This window comes from Prionailurus viverrinus, chromosome A2, assembly GCF_022837055.1.
Source record: "Prionailurus viverrinus isolate Anna chromosome A2, UM_Priviv_1.0, whole genome shotgun sequence".
Classification (NCBI taxonomy): Eukaryota; Metazoa; Chordata; class Mammalia; order Carnivora; family Felidae; genus Prionailurus; species Prionailurus viverrinus.
The window spans coordinates 81,626,655-81,641,010 of NC_062562.1; the positions used below are offsets into that span (position 1 = coordinate 81,626,655).

At 42.5% G+C, this 14,356-nt stretch overlaps 1 protein-coding gene across 5 annotated transcripts in view; it reads left to right on the forward strand.

The window, feature by feature from the left end:
- The first annotated feature begins 368 nt into the window (after positions 1 to 368).
- Positions 369 to 14,356, forward strand: part of NAPEPLD (N-acyl phosphatidylethanolamine phospholipase D) — a 40,012-nt gene continuing 26,024 nt past the window's right edge. The window contains exon 1 of one of the 5 annotated variants that reach the window (XM_047848594.1): positions 369 to 632. In XM_047848594.1, coding sequence (XP_047704550.1) covers positions 421 to 632 — 212 coding nt within the window. In that variant the 5' untranslated portion in view covers positions 369 to 420. Of the gene's footprint in view, positions 633 to 657; positions 1,047 to 1,107; positions 1,127 to 12,665; positions 12,694 to 14,356 lie in introns of those variants that run through there. The other 4 variants (XM_047848596.1, XM_047848597.1, XM_047848598.1 and 1 more) reach the window with 4 other exon arrangements.

Consider the following 14,356-nt stretch of genomic DNA (forward strand, 5'->3'; position numbering starts at 1 on the left):
GTATGCTGCTACCAAGTGCTTGTCTACTACAATTGCAACGGCTGTGAGATGCCACCTAAATCCCATTTAGTCTCAGCAATTAGGGCCGGTGTCTAGGAACGTGTTCATGCATCTGAAAGTTGGCTATTGATTTAGGGTCAGGGTAACCAATCCTGTATAAAAAAAAGGCTTCTGCAGAGTGTTGTTGGAGAGGTGCGGGCCGGCCGAGGGGGCGCTAAGCGCGGGCCCCGCGGCGCCTCCTTTCCCAAGATGGCCTCGGCACTGGGGTCCACGGGCGCGGCCATCTTGTAAAGGCCAGAGCGGCGGCCCGTAGGGGGCTACCGCTGGCAGAGCTGCCAGATTCGAAGGTCACAACCAGTGAGTGAGCAGCCCACGTGGAGTGAACTTCGCCTCGGCCTGTGGGTACAGCTCGCCCCCGGGATGGCGAGGCGACGAGCGCTGAAGCGCTGCCTACAGCTGTTGGCGCCCTCGGCGGAGCCGGCGCGCCGGGGCCGGGGGCGGCGGAACCCGGGCGCTGGCCGCCGCGGCCCCTCCCTCCGCGCGGGGGTGCTGCGCCCGGGGGCGCTGTGGCCCGCAGCCCTGGAGCAGCGGCAGCGGCGGCGGCGCGCGCGCCCAGCCGCCCCCCGCGCCAGGTGAGCCCGCCCCCCTGCCGCCTCGAGCTGTAGCTCCCGGAGCTCCGCGCTCCCGCTCGCTCTCCCGCCCGCGTATCTTTTTCGCGGCTCGCTTCCCCCTCGGCCTCTGGGTGGGGCAGCCAGCACACCCCGGCCTGGGGCCGTTTGGACTGCTCGGCGAAGTGGAGCGCGCAGTGGGTGGGATTACCGGTGCCGAGCCCTGCCTCGTCCTGGAGATGCTGTACTTGTGAGCGGCAGGCGTTCGTTTGAATTTCTGCACCTCTAGAGTTGCGGAGCCCGCGTCTCTGAAGCTGCCTGGGTGAAGAGCCACATTATTTTTTTTTTCTCTTGGGAAAGTAGCCGTCTCTGGGACTTGTTTTAGATCCCATCTTCTCTTCAAATCACCAGGTCACATCTTCGCTGATCGAAATACCTGTGGGTGTATTTTCTGTGGCTGTATGTAAATGAATGGGTCGACAGCATTCTTAGAGCAACTTATTTCTGCCTCATATAGGGTATTTATCTTTGAAAACTTCATTCCAACAGGTTTCTTTGCTTTTGTCTTGAAAATGAACCACGAATGGAATAGCAGAAGAAAGGAGCAAGGTGGGGTGGGGTGGTGGAAGCTGGTGCTTTCTGAGTTTTGTGTTCTGTGGTTGTTTCTTAAGTTGGGTATTATTGCGGGCGGTCCCCCCCCCCCCCCCGGGATAGAACTCGCTGGGGCGCTGATAGTTGAGATAAATATGCTTCCTCGGGCTACGATCTGATATCAACCCGGCAACCGAACCTGGAGAATATTAAGAGAATGAGAAAAGTTAACCTTTAAAAAGTCATTTAGTTCTTGTTCTTGCCTTTACTGTTATATGACTCACCTCCTTTACTTGGGCTGAGCATGAAGTGTTTGCTATTTGATAATTCTGAGTAATTTATTGAGAGAGTCACTCCTGAGATACAACTCTCTGAAAATTAAACAGTTTCAATCTCTTTAAAAGTGGATATCTAGCATTTCTATTTCTATTTTGGTGTTTTTGACTTAGCCTCGGACATCAATACCATTTAGGAAGAAATTATGTAATCTTTAAAAGCAAAAGATTACCCATATCCCACAATAGTTTGATGTTGCAAGAAAACATCAGGTCTGTGACGGAAATTAGGGCAAGTGTATTTAAGAGAGATTGACTTCACTTAAGACTGTTTTGGGTTAACTGAAAACATAGTCCCAATTTTCAGAAATTTTTTGTTACATTCTGCAGGCTTTCCTGCTGCAAGAATTTCGGTAAGTCTCCAAAAGAGGAAAGATACTTAATGTATTTCTCATGCCTTGTTTTCACTCACAATTCCAAGTTAAGTTGTACCGATTTCGTATTGCAAAACTTAATTTTTAAAGTAGTGCAAGGATAATTGTATGAAGGACCTTTTAATGTAAGCATTCCATCGTAGGGTTTTGGTTATGTTTTAGTTGATAGAGTCATCCTCATGTTTGAAAACGGTATTATTTATGTTCCTTCGGTGTTTGTGAGTTTGGGAAACTGAGGGGGAACATTTTGTGTCTGTTGGGAAAAATACTATTTGCCTTTGATTTTGGTGTTTCATTCTGCTTTTTCTTTGTAGTGGTAGATGGCTGTGGATGTGGTGGGTTTTTCCATGCCATTCTACTCTTTATGTAAATAAGATATGGCTATAGCTGGGAGGCTGTGTTGATCTGGCATTTTAGATTGAAAAGCACACAAGTAAAAAGTGTTAGCATTGAAGAAGTATTTGGGAGCCATATTCGCACATAAGTAATGGTTAATGAGCGAGCATCTTTATGCTGAAGGCCTGTGAGAGCATGTATAAAATTGGCATTAAAGAAAAATCCCTCGTGATTTCTAGCATAAGGCCCAAGTAATAAACCATTCTAACTGCTAGAATACTGAAGAATTCTACCTATCTCTGCCTGCCTATCTCTTTATAGTTAGTGCTTTGCTGGACTTGTCTTTTGAATTTACAACTATTTATTGTGTATTTAAATATTTTACTAACAGACTTTTGTGATAGATTATGTATGAACTCCTACGACCCCAGGGTCGGTTTGGTTATGTCAGAAATAGTCTTTTGCCAACTCAGGTGGTTAAATAATGTATTAGAAGTATTATAACTGTGACTTACAAAGCCCTTTCATGTATTTATGTATTTTCAGTTTAACTTAATAGACCTACAGTGTGTGAAATTATTAACGTCGTTCTACAGATGATGCAAACAGGAAACTGAGAGCTGGGAAGTTTTAGTGGTTTCCCAAGGTCCCTTAGCACAGCAGCTCTGGCCTTCTGTAGTAGTATCGACTGCTGCCTCTTGTCAGAAAGGTGTGCTAATGAAGCCAAGGTAGAGTGGTGTTGCTCAGCAAGCTCTGGTCAGCGTCACAGCCACAGATTGTACCCCTACACCTATTGTTTGTGAATGGTCAGTATCACTGGTTAAAGAGGCCCAGGACTGGCTTATAGATGGATCAGCATAAATTCACAAGTGTGATTGAGAAATAACTCCGTATGTACCTGTTACGTAAAACAATCCATTTTTTCCCTTGAAGGCAGCAGATTTTCATGTTTATCTTATTTGGGGGTCTCCCCAGATTAAGGAATAGTAACACGTTGACCGAAAGGAAGTGCCCGTACACCTCTATGCTCTTCTGAAATCTCTCTTATTTCTGAAAGTAAAGTTGTCAGAATAAAGAAACACCAAGCTTCCTGATTGTTCCTGACACACCTTACCCTGGTCAGATGCTTGTTTGCTTTGCTTACAAGACTCTGATGCTAGGACATCTGGACAACACGCAGTAATTGCTTTGGAAAGTTTTCTGTAGTTCTTCAAACTACAAAGATGGTTGTTCTCTTTTTAAGTTACTGTGTTCATTCCTTTGGCTTGTTTGGAGAGTTTGTGAAAAGAAGTACTGTGCGTTTATTCAGAATATGGTGCTATTATATGGTTGAAGTAACTAAGGACAGTTGAAAAGTTTCTAGACTCCCTTTTAAAAAAACTTAAGGCCCATTTATCTGTTTATGAGCTAAACTAAGTAAAATATCCTGCATGAGGTGAAGTGTGTCCTTTATCTTTTTATTCTGATCATTGCTCTTCTGATCCAAGTGTTGTTAAATATAATTACGATGAGAGCATGGCTCATAAGTAGTCCAGGTTCTATCACCAGGCAGAGCTGGAGCCTCTGAATGTCCTGTAACTCTCCAGCCTGACTCGCTTCACCTGTAAAGTAAAGGGGTTCACACAGTGATGAACTTGAGTCATGGAATGTTCAAGTTAGAAAGGACTGAAGTGTGTACCTCGTGTTTAATTTACAGATTTCCTGTTTCTACTCTTGCAAGAGTTTTTAGCCAATCATGATAACCACAAAGCCAAAACTTCAAAATTAGGCTTCACCATTTCACAGAGATGAGGTACTTTAACATTCTTGGATGGAAGTTGATTCCTCTGTCATTCTTTGCCCGTATAGTGTCTCAATTTTATGTGTAGATGAACTGTTCGTTGTATACACATGTTGTATATGTGCTGTTCTCAGCTTGTTTTTTTAACTGGCAAATATGAATGCTGGTAGACATGTTTGAATAAATCACAATGAAGAGTTTGACAGCCTTTTGATGTTGTCAGCAATATTCTCTTGGTTAAGCATGAATATGTAGACCTTTGTAATTCCTTTTTGCTTAGCTGCCTAAATATATTAATATCATATTTTATAATAATGGTCATCTCCAATTTACTATAAACTGCTCACATTTTAGTTTTATTTATTTTTGATAGAGACAGAGCACAAGTAGGGAGGGGCAGAGAGAGAAGGAGACACAGAATCCGAAGCAGGCTCCAGGCTCCGAGCTGTCAGCACAGAGCCCGACGCCAGGCTCGAACTCACAAACCGCGAGATCATGACCTGAGCTGAAGTTGGACGCTTAACTGACTGAGCCACCCAGGCGCCCCAACTGCTCACATTTTAGCAACTCTTATTGAAGACCTAACTATGCGTTTATATGGTACCCCGAGGCCGTAGAGTAACTATTCCTCCAGGTTTTCTTGGGACTGAGGAAGTTCAGGATGTAGGACTCTCCATGCTGAAACTGGGAAAGCCCTGGGCACACTAGATACATTGATCCCCATGCCTGAAGGTGTCTTCATGGAACTTGATTAACAATTCTTCTTGGTCGGAAGGGTAAGATGCTAGGTGGTTATATGCTGGATGGACTCAAAGACATCTTTTCAAGGCAAGGAAAAGCTCTTCAAGGCCTCGTGTAGTTTCTGTTTATATGGCTGAAGTATAGAACTATATAAAAAGAATTCATTATTTGTTGTTCTTCACAGTGTAACTTTATATATTTAAAAAATATTTTTTAATGTTTGTTCATTTTGGGGGGGGGAGGGGCAGAGAGAGAGGGAGACACAGAATCCCAAGCAGGCTCCAGGCTCTGAGCTGTCAGCACAGAGCCCGACGTGGGGCTCTAACCCAAAAGCTGTGAGATCATGACCTGAGCCAAAGTCAGACGGTTAACTGACTGAGCCACCCAGGCGCCCACACAGTGTAACTTTAAATGAGAACAGTTCAGTAATTAAATGGGTCACATCATTTGAAATCCTCTCCCTGTAAAATTAAAAGGGCAGTTATATTTATAAGGGAACTTATCAGGGAACGACTAAGTGCTTTTGACTTTGAAAGGGACAGAAAAGGACAATGTTGAAAGCAAAAAAAGGCTAGCCTGTCTGTGAGCCTTTAACTGTTAGCTATAGGTTGCTAACTTTGAAACTGGTATCTGTTCTAGATAAATTTATTGGATTTTCCTTGCAGATCCAGCATGATGAGTGGAAAGAGCATGGACTTTGGAATCTGACTCAACTTGGGTTGGATCTCCAGGTCTAGCTGTTAACCAGCTTTTTCACTTTATGCAAACTGTTAAACTCTGTAAGCCTTTTGTGACATCACCTTTAACATAAGGATAATATCTGCCCCCTGGGAATGTTGTGAGGATCGAACACGATAACGAATACATTTAAAGTGGCACATAGTAAGTGCACATAGTACAGCGAAAAACAGTAGCGGTCATGTCTGCTGCTCGGGGTACCCACGTTTGGATTAGGAAGGTTGTATTACGAAGGATTGTGTTTTCACAGCTTCCCTGAACTTTGCAGCTATGGTTATTGTCTCAGTTGGGATTCGTTTGGGGAGGCCTAGAGTTGGAAAGTCCAGACTTGTTATGGGGGGCCCCCGAAGTCATTTTAGACCTCTGTGCCATTCCCAGGAATCGCCCTCATATTCATGGCTCACAGTGGCTCCAGCCAGCAAGATGTAGGAAGAATCAAAAAGAATGTCTCCCTTTCCCTTAGGGAGACTCCCAGAGCATCACGTGAGACTTCTTTTTGCTTGAATCACAAAATGTCGTCAATATGGCTGATCCCTAGTTGGAAAGGTGGGAAAGGTAGTCATTTAGGTGGTGCAGAGCTAGTAACCACAAGTGAAACTGAGGCTCTGTTACTGAAGAGAAAGGGGGGGAGGGGACTAGATTTATGGTAGGCATCTTCTAGTCTTTACCGCTAGGTCACAACTTTACCAGCATAGAACTCAAGACCTCAGGAATTCCCTGGGATTTTTCAGTTTTTCTTTCTGTAATTAGTAGTGGGAATGCCCTCTGTTGGCTTTTTGTCTCACTGTCCTTTGGTTACTTTTGCTTCTCCTATAATTTTGATTTTATAATTTTGTTTTCAAAAACAATTAACTCTGTCCTAGTGAAGAGTAATTAGGCAATTAAACTCCGGTTCTTCATTTATTCATTCAATAAATATTGGGCACTCCTTATGTGTAGGCTACTTTGGGTTACAGTAGGCAATGTGAATCACCACTGACTGTGTTTTCTTTTGGTTTGGCCTCCTGGGAGCACAGAGTCAAATTTGTGACCCAACTGGACTGAATACAAGTCTGTGAGCTATCAACCTTTGTCCTTAGCATTGTGGTCTTCCCTGTCCTCGTGCTGTGTGGTCATCTTGGGGATTATGCGCCCCCCCCCCCCCCACTTGTAGTGTGGGACAGGGAGGAAGAGTAGGCTTTATTGTTGGCAGTTGCTAGGCTAGCATAAATTCAGGGGTGTCAGAAAGTCCCTTTGGTCCTTCTTAGATGCCTGTCCTACCTCTATGCCAATGACTAATTCAAAGCAGCAGTTCTGAACCCTGCCTATATTGGAATCACCCACAGAGTTTTTAAAAACTATCTGGGGAACTCCCACCTGACATTTTGATTCAGTAGCTTCAAGTATAGTTTAAATTTGTTTTAAATGTTTATTTATATTTAAGAGAGAGAGCACAAGTGGGGGAGGGGCAGAGAGAGAGGGAGACAGAATCCGAAGCAGGCTCCAGGCTCCAAGCTGTCAGCACAGAGCCCAACGTGGGGCTCAAATTCATGAGCTGTGAGATCATGACCAGAGCCAAAGTCAGATGCCCAGCTGACTGAGCCACCCGGGTGCCCCAACTCAGGTATAGTTTAACAGCCTTCATAGGTAATTCTGATGTGTAGCCAGCCTTGAGAATCCCAGGGTGAAGGCTTTGTACTCAGGTGGCTTGGAAATACTTAGGTAACAACGTGGGACTCCTCTCTATCAGTTATACTGGAGATCACATCCTTTCTTAATAACCTGTTTTGACCACCAGAAGGGGACGTGGCAGAGCACTGAGATTAGTCATCACTTGGGTAAGAGATACAAGACGCTGAATTGCTTTGGGGGACATTGAGCCAAAGTTGGCCATGCTTGCTTATTTTACGGGCTCCTCTGGTGGGAAGTCCTTTGAGCCAAAGAATTCTCGTAAATGGGGCTCAAGCTCTGGGGAAGGTGCTGATTGTAGATGTGGCCACTGTTAGTATTATGAGTTTGCACATTTTTCTCCCTGGGGGCAGGAAAGAGAGATAGGAGGGTGAGGGTGGAGAGGATTATTATTTTCAGAGCTAGGACACTATTCAAGGTTTATGAAAAGTCTTCTGGTAAATCCAGAGAGTTGCTGAGGCCATAAGGGGCTATGGGATTGCATAGGAATCCTTTGGAGAACCATGGTTTCATTTTTGTCCTGAGTTGTATGAATTCCAGGAAGACCGGGACTTATTTTTACTCAAATATAAGAACAAAAACACATTCCAGAGTTTCATTTCAGTTTATTCATGCCATTACTCTCTGCTGTCATATCTTATAAGTGCAGAAATTTAAAAATCGAATATGTATTCCACTAAAGTGCTTAGAATATAATAAGATAGTGGCTTACCATTATTGAGGGCTTATTGTGTGCCAGACACTAGGCTACGGTTTATGTACATTTTGTCCAGTATCACAGTGAATGGGCACCATTCCACTTACAAGGAAACTGTAAGACTCAGAGATGACAAACTAGGAAGTATTTATTTTAAAATGTTTTAAATTTTTTATGTTCCTTTTCCTAGTAATGTGGTTTTTCCTGGTAACTGATGCATGTATATTTAATTTAAAACTTTTTTTTAATGTTTATTTTTGAGAGAGAGAGAGAGAGAGAGAGAGAGAGAGAGAGAGAGAGAGACAGAGCATGAGCGGAGGAGGGGCAGAGAGAGAGGGAGACACAGAATCCAAAGCAGGCTCCAGGCTCTGAGCTGTCAGCACAGAGCCCGACGCGGGGCTCGAACCCACGAGCTGTGAGATCATGACTGAGCCGAAGTTGGATGCTTAACTGACTGAGCCACCCAGGCACCCCAAGTATATTTTAATTATATCCATTTTTTATGTGCTTTTATAATTTACTACCTACTTCCTAGTATTCTGAAAATATACTGGGTTGAACTTACAGAATTTCAAAGTTCCTTTGAACTTGATTCTATTAGTTGACCTCTCGGGGATGTCATATGATGCCACTTTGAACCTGATGTTATACTGTCAGGAGATGGGCTGAACAGGGTCTGACCTCAGTAGTGCCCTGGGCCTTGCCTCCTTGTAAAAACCCCCACTAGTGGTTTGGTTTTTGTCATTAACCTTTTTATCTGCATCTTTGGCATCCCTGATCCTGGGGTCACAGAACTTCCTGTGTGAACCACGTGGCATATAGGGAAAAGTATTCCTTACCAGTTGAATTTGGGCCAGTTCTTATGGAAATGCCTTATACTAAAAACTACAGTTTTCGGTGTTCATAGCTGACACTTCTGTAAACCTGTTTCTCCAAAATCTATATGGTTGCTTATGATGTTTTTTCCCCCCTAAAGAATTCTGAATGCTTGGAGGTCAGAGGCTTGTATTGTCCACCATACCTGGAAAGCTAGAATTTAGACATAGTAGACATTCACACCATGTTTGGTAAATGACTCTGAGAATGATTTAAGTATATAGGCCCTTACAAATTATATCTGAAATCTTATTATAAGGTTGGAAATCTAATGGCTGTTTGATTATCAGATTTGTTGTGAAATCTCTCCTGAAAGATTTTAAGCTCTAAATAATCTCCTGGTCTGCTTGATAAACCCATGAAACTACACTTTCTCCAAGGAGCTAACCTTGCTGTTCTCAGATGAAAAATGCTGTGCTTATTCCTTGTTGACCCAGCCTGGGAAGGTGGCTGCATCTGAGCTAACTTTAGAGGGGAACCTCCTACCAGGGAGGAGAACTTGGGAGGGGCACGTGGCTTGGGAGTAGCCACGCTAGAGGGGACAGCTCTTTTGTGGCTTTGAGCAGGCTCTCTGGTGCAGCCACCGGCTGTTAGAATCAGGGAGGTGGAAGGGGCCTTACAGGTGTGACCCAGGCCTCTCATTTTACAGATGGAGAAAGTGAATCTCAATGATAGTGACTTTTTAAGTGTTAAAGAATTCAGGGGTGCCTGGGTGGCTCGGCCAGTTAAACGTCTGACTGTTGATCTTGGCTCAGGTCATGATCTGGTTCGTGAGTTCGAGCCCTGAGTCGGGGCTCCTCTCTGGTGTCATGGAGCCTGCTTGGGATTTTCTCTCTCCTTCTCTCTGCTCCTCCTCCTCTCTGCTCCTCCTCTGCTCTCTCTCACTTGCTCTCTCAGAATAAATAAACTTTAAAAAAGAAAAAATAAATGTTACACAATTCAGTGCAGTCTCGACTTACTATGGTTTGACTTTTGGTTTTTCAACTTCATGTGATGCAAAAGCCATACATATTCAGTAGAAACCACACTTTGAATTTTGAACTGTTCCAAGGTAATGTTCATGGTACGATCCTGGCAGTACCCAGGCTCCCAGTCAGGCCTATGATCACAAGGGTGGACAGTCGACACACTTAGAGCCATTCTGTCCTCACACGACCATTCTGTTTTCACTTTAAGTAGTCAATAAATACATGAGCTGTTCAGCCCTTTATTCCAAAACCGGCTTTGTGTTACATGATGTAGCCCAGCTGTAGACTGACTAAGTGTTCTGAGCACATGCAAGGTAGGCCTGTGATGTTGGGTAGGTTAGGTGTGTTGGATGCATTTTTGATCTGAATTAGTTCCAGCTTCAGGATGGGTTTATCGGGATTCACTCTGTTGTAAGTCAAGAAAGCTCAGTACAGTAAAAGCTGGAACCAGAACTGAAGTCAGAAGTAAAAGAGAGTGCTTTCCCCCTCAGTCCCCTTCCTTTCTGTCCAGGAGCTATGAAGACCAGTTTCTCCATTCCTGTTCTTTATGGGTTATACTTTAAAAAACAAAAAGCTTTCTTTTTGCATAATTGATGGAGAGAGAGACAGGAGAGAGGCCACATTTGAGAGAATATTTTTGTTCAAATCTTGGCTTAAGGAACAGTAAATGAGCACTTAAGGTCATATAACAGATTTAGGATATACTTCTTAGTTTCTTAACCATCAAGTAGTCTTTCCTCCCCACCAGCCCCAACCTTTTCAATTAAGTAATTATATCATACGGGTATTACTGACTATAACAGATGACTGCACTTATTTGCGTTATTTTTAAGAAATTGAAGTGATAACCGTGTCGTTTCATTAAATATACCTCTTTATGCATGCTTTCTCAATTTGCCATAACATGCCGTTTTAGTATGATTATCCTAAGGATTCCAGTTGTGTTACTGTAGGTGGTATTTTAATTTTTTTTAATGTTTATTTATTTTTGAAGGAGAGACAGACAGAGTGTGAGCAGGGGAGGGGCGGAGAGAGAGAAGACAGAATCTGAAGCAGGCTCCAGGCTCTGAGCTGTCCGTACAGAGCCCGATGCGGGGCTCTAACTCAACAGCTGTGAGATCGTGACCTGAGACGAAGTCAGACTCCCATCTGACTGAGCCACCCAGGCGCCCCTGTAGGTGGTATTTTAAAATGGGCTTATAGTCTTGGGGTGCCTGGGTGGCTCAGTCTGTTAAGTGTCCAACTTCGGCTCAGGTCATGTTCTCATGGCTCGAGCCCCGCATCAGACTCTCTGCTGTCAGCGTGGAGCCTGCTTGGGATCCTCTGTCCCCCTTTATCTCTGCCCCTCCCCCCCCCCCACTCTCTGTCTCTCTTGCTCTCTCTCTCACAAAAATAAACGTTAAAAAAAATAAAATGGGCTTTGGTCTTAAGCTGCCTTGTTTATTGTTTCTAATTCTCACCTTGTTTATTGTTTCTAATTCTAATCAAAGCTTTGCTTTCTAATACATTTTTTTTAAGTTTATTTTGAGAGAGAGCATGTGAGCAAGCGTCTTTTTCTCTTTTTAAAATATTTATTAGAGGGGTGCCTGGGTGCCTCTGTTGGTTAAGCGTCCCACTCTTTATTTGGCTCAGGTCATGATCTCACAGTTCATGGGATTGAGCCCTGCGTTGGGCTTCGTGCTGACATCGTGGAGCCTACTTGGGCTTCTCTCTCTCCCTCACTCTCTCTCAAAATAAATAAACATTAAAAAACCATTTGCTTTCTTATTTACATATTGGAAAAAATTTCTTGTAGAGGAGACACCTATAGTGTGCATATTTTAGTGACTTAAAATCTTTTAATAGCTTGTGAAATGACTTTTAGTTCAGTATTTTGAATTGTCTCAAATAGCAAAGATTTTCAGAGCCTTTGGTGTTCTGTGATCAAGAACATTTGTTGTCCTTGACTGGTTTTGAAGGGAGAACACGTTCTCTACTTTGTACCCCGGAGAGTCAGGTGTGTTCCACACTCATTCGTCTCAAAATTGTTTGTTCTGAGTCTCGGTGCTTTTGTTAAGGTAGAATTTCTTTGTGAATTACTTGTGTCAAATGACAAAAATAACACCATTTCATAGCAAATTCAGTGTCTTTAAGGGAAGAAAAAAATCCATGGATCTGGGGAGTACAGTGCTTCAGGAGTCGTGGAGCACTCTTTCTGAGACATTTTTTGCAGTAGTCCATTTTATAGGGCACAGAAGAGGTGATGTGGAAATAGTGCGTGATTGGGAAGGAGGTCGGGATTTTCTTACAAGGCTAGCAGGTCCTGTTTTTAGGGTAAGGTAAGCTAGCTAAGCTGAGTTGGAGGATTGTGGCTGATGTGTGTTAGGATTCCCTGATGGGTTTCCTGTAAGTGCAGGCTGACTTGAGTTTAGATTTGTGGGCCAGGCCACCTGGGCAGCCTCCATTCTGTGGATCCTGATGTATGAATTAACTTTATCATTTGTTGAAGTATTGAAGTAACTTTTCTGTCTATAATTAGATGAACACTTTATAAGACAGATTTGAAGTTTTTTTTAAACACAATACTTTATTTTTTTATTTAAAAAAAATTTTTTTTTCAACGTTTTTTATTTATTTTTGGGACAGAGAGAGACAGAGCATGAACGGGGGAGGGGCAGAGAGAGAGGGAGACACAGAATCGGAAACAAGCTCCAGGCTCCGAGCCATCAGCCCAGAGCCCGATGTGGGGCTCGAACTCACGGACCGTGAGATCGTGACCTGGCTGAAGTCGGACGCTTAACCGACTGCGCCACCCAGGCGCCCCAATACTTTGATTATTATAAAGGGTAAGGAAACTTAGACTTTTTATAAAAATACTTTTTTTTTTTTTTTAAGGTAGTTTCCACGCCCAGCATAGAGCCCGTCTGGGGGCTTGAACGCGCAACCCTGAGATCAAGACCTGAGCTGAGATCAAGGGTTGGATGCCTGACTTAACCATCCAGGTGCCCCCCAAATACTTTTTTTTAACATAAAGTTTTTAAGGAAAGAAAAATTTTAGGACTCTTTTTAAATCTATCTAGAATTCTGAAGTGTTATTTTTCATTTTGAAAAACAATTGGATCAAAAGTTTCTAGTTATCACATGATTTACTTTTCTACTGAATGTAACAATTTGTATTTGGATAGTGGTTGGAGATACTGCTCCATGACGTCATTGCTTCTCATTACTGTCCTTCAAGGGGATATTTAAGAGTTCTCTTTAATAGGTGCTGAAGCCCACGTTTAGAGAGGTTAGGTTACTTTACCTGTGCTAATATCTCTGTAGTTAGTGGTAAAACTGGAGTCCTTTTACACTCCCAACTAATGTTCTTTTCACTTGTGTGAAGGTAAATTGTTTGGTGTGATATATAGATTTATCCTATATATACATCTATCTAAATGGACACATGTATGCACATATATATTCTGTTAGTAAAAGTTGTCATAACTTGTTTTAGTGTGCTCCCAGGTATTGTATATTAAGTTATTTGCTTTGCTTTCTTAGCTTTTTAGTGAAACTGGTTGTTAAGTCAACAAAGTGAGTAAAAGAAAGTCATAGAAAACAAACAATGTGGTAATTTCTTTGTTAATGTATGTGGTGCACATACCTCCCACAGAACATTCTCCCTTTCATTAGCCAGTGTACTTCTCACTCTTGGACATATCTACCCTCCCACCAGACTCCGATAGGCATGTGGGGGTTAATACCAGTCTCAAGGGAAGCCTGTATTGCATGTGAAGGATGGAAACAGTTTAATTTAATCTATGGAAGCCCTTTGCAGACATTTCAGTGAATTGAAATAGTTTCATTAGCTATGTTATCTAGCATTGCACTAAAAGGACCCTTTTCTTCACTATAGATAGGACCACAGATATAAAATTGTGAATTTCCTGTTATTTTTAGATATCTGAAAATACAGTTCTGAATGTTTTTCAGATTTAATGTCAGCATCTTTGTTGGTATGTAATGGATAGTCACTCAATTAGTATTTATTAAATGTCACCTTTAGGAATAATGATTTGCAATGTCATGATTTAGGAGTATGTTGAAATCCCAAACATACATTGTACTAATGTAATTTTTTTCTTCAGTTTTTAAAATGATAATGCATTCACTTCTACGCAGCTGGCAAATCTTAAATGTCAAAGAAAGAAAGGGTAAAACATTTGCTTTTGAAATAGAGAGTTCTTGTTTTTTGAAAGCGTTTTACCCATGTGTGCAGTTATTGAAATAAAATATTTGTACTTGGCACACTTGTCTTCACCAAATGTCACAGTTCAGATCTCTCTTTGGTTAGAGACATTGGGGTAAGTTCCTCTCCTGTTAAGTAGGCACTTAATCTTCAGAGAAATGTGGAGAAATGTAGTTGATAATTACTAGATAGAATTTATGTTGTCCTTTTTGTAACACATTATTCTTTACTATGAAGCCGTGGAGGCCTCTTTTTTTTTTTTAATATTTATTTTTGAGAGAGAGTAAGAACAGAGTACGAGTGGGGCAGGGACAGAAAGAGGTTGACCCCAGAATCTGAAGTAGGCTCCAGGCTCTGAGCTGTCCACACAGAGCCTGACATGGGGCTTGAACTCATGCACCGCAAGATTGTGACCTTGAGCCGAAGTCGGATGC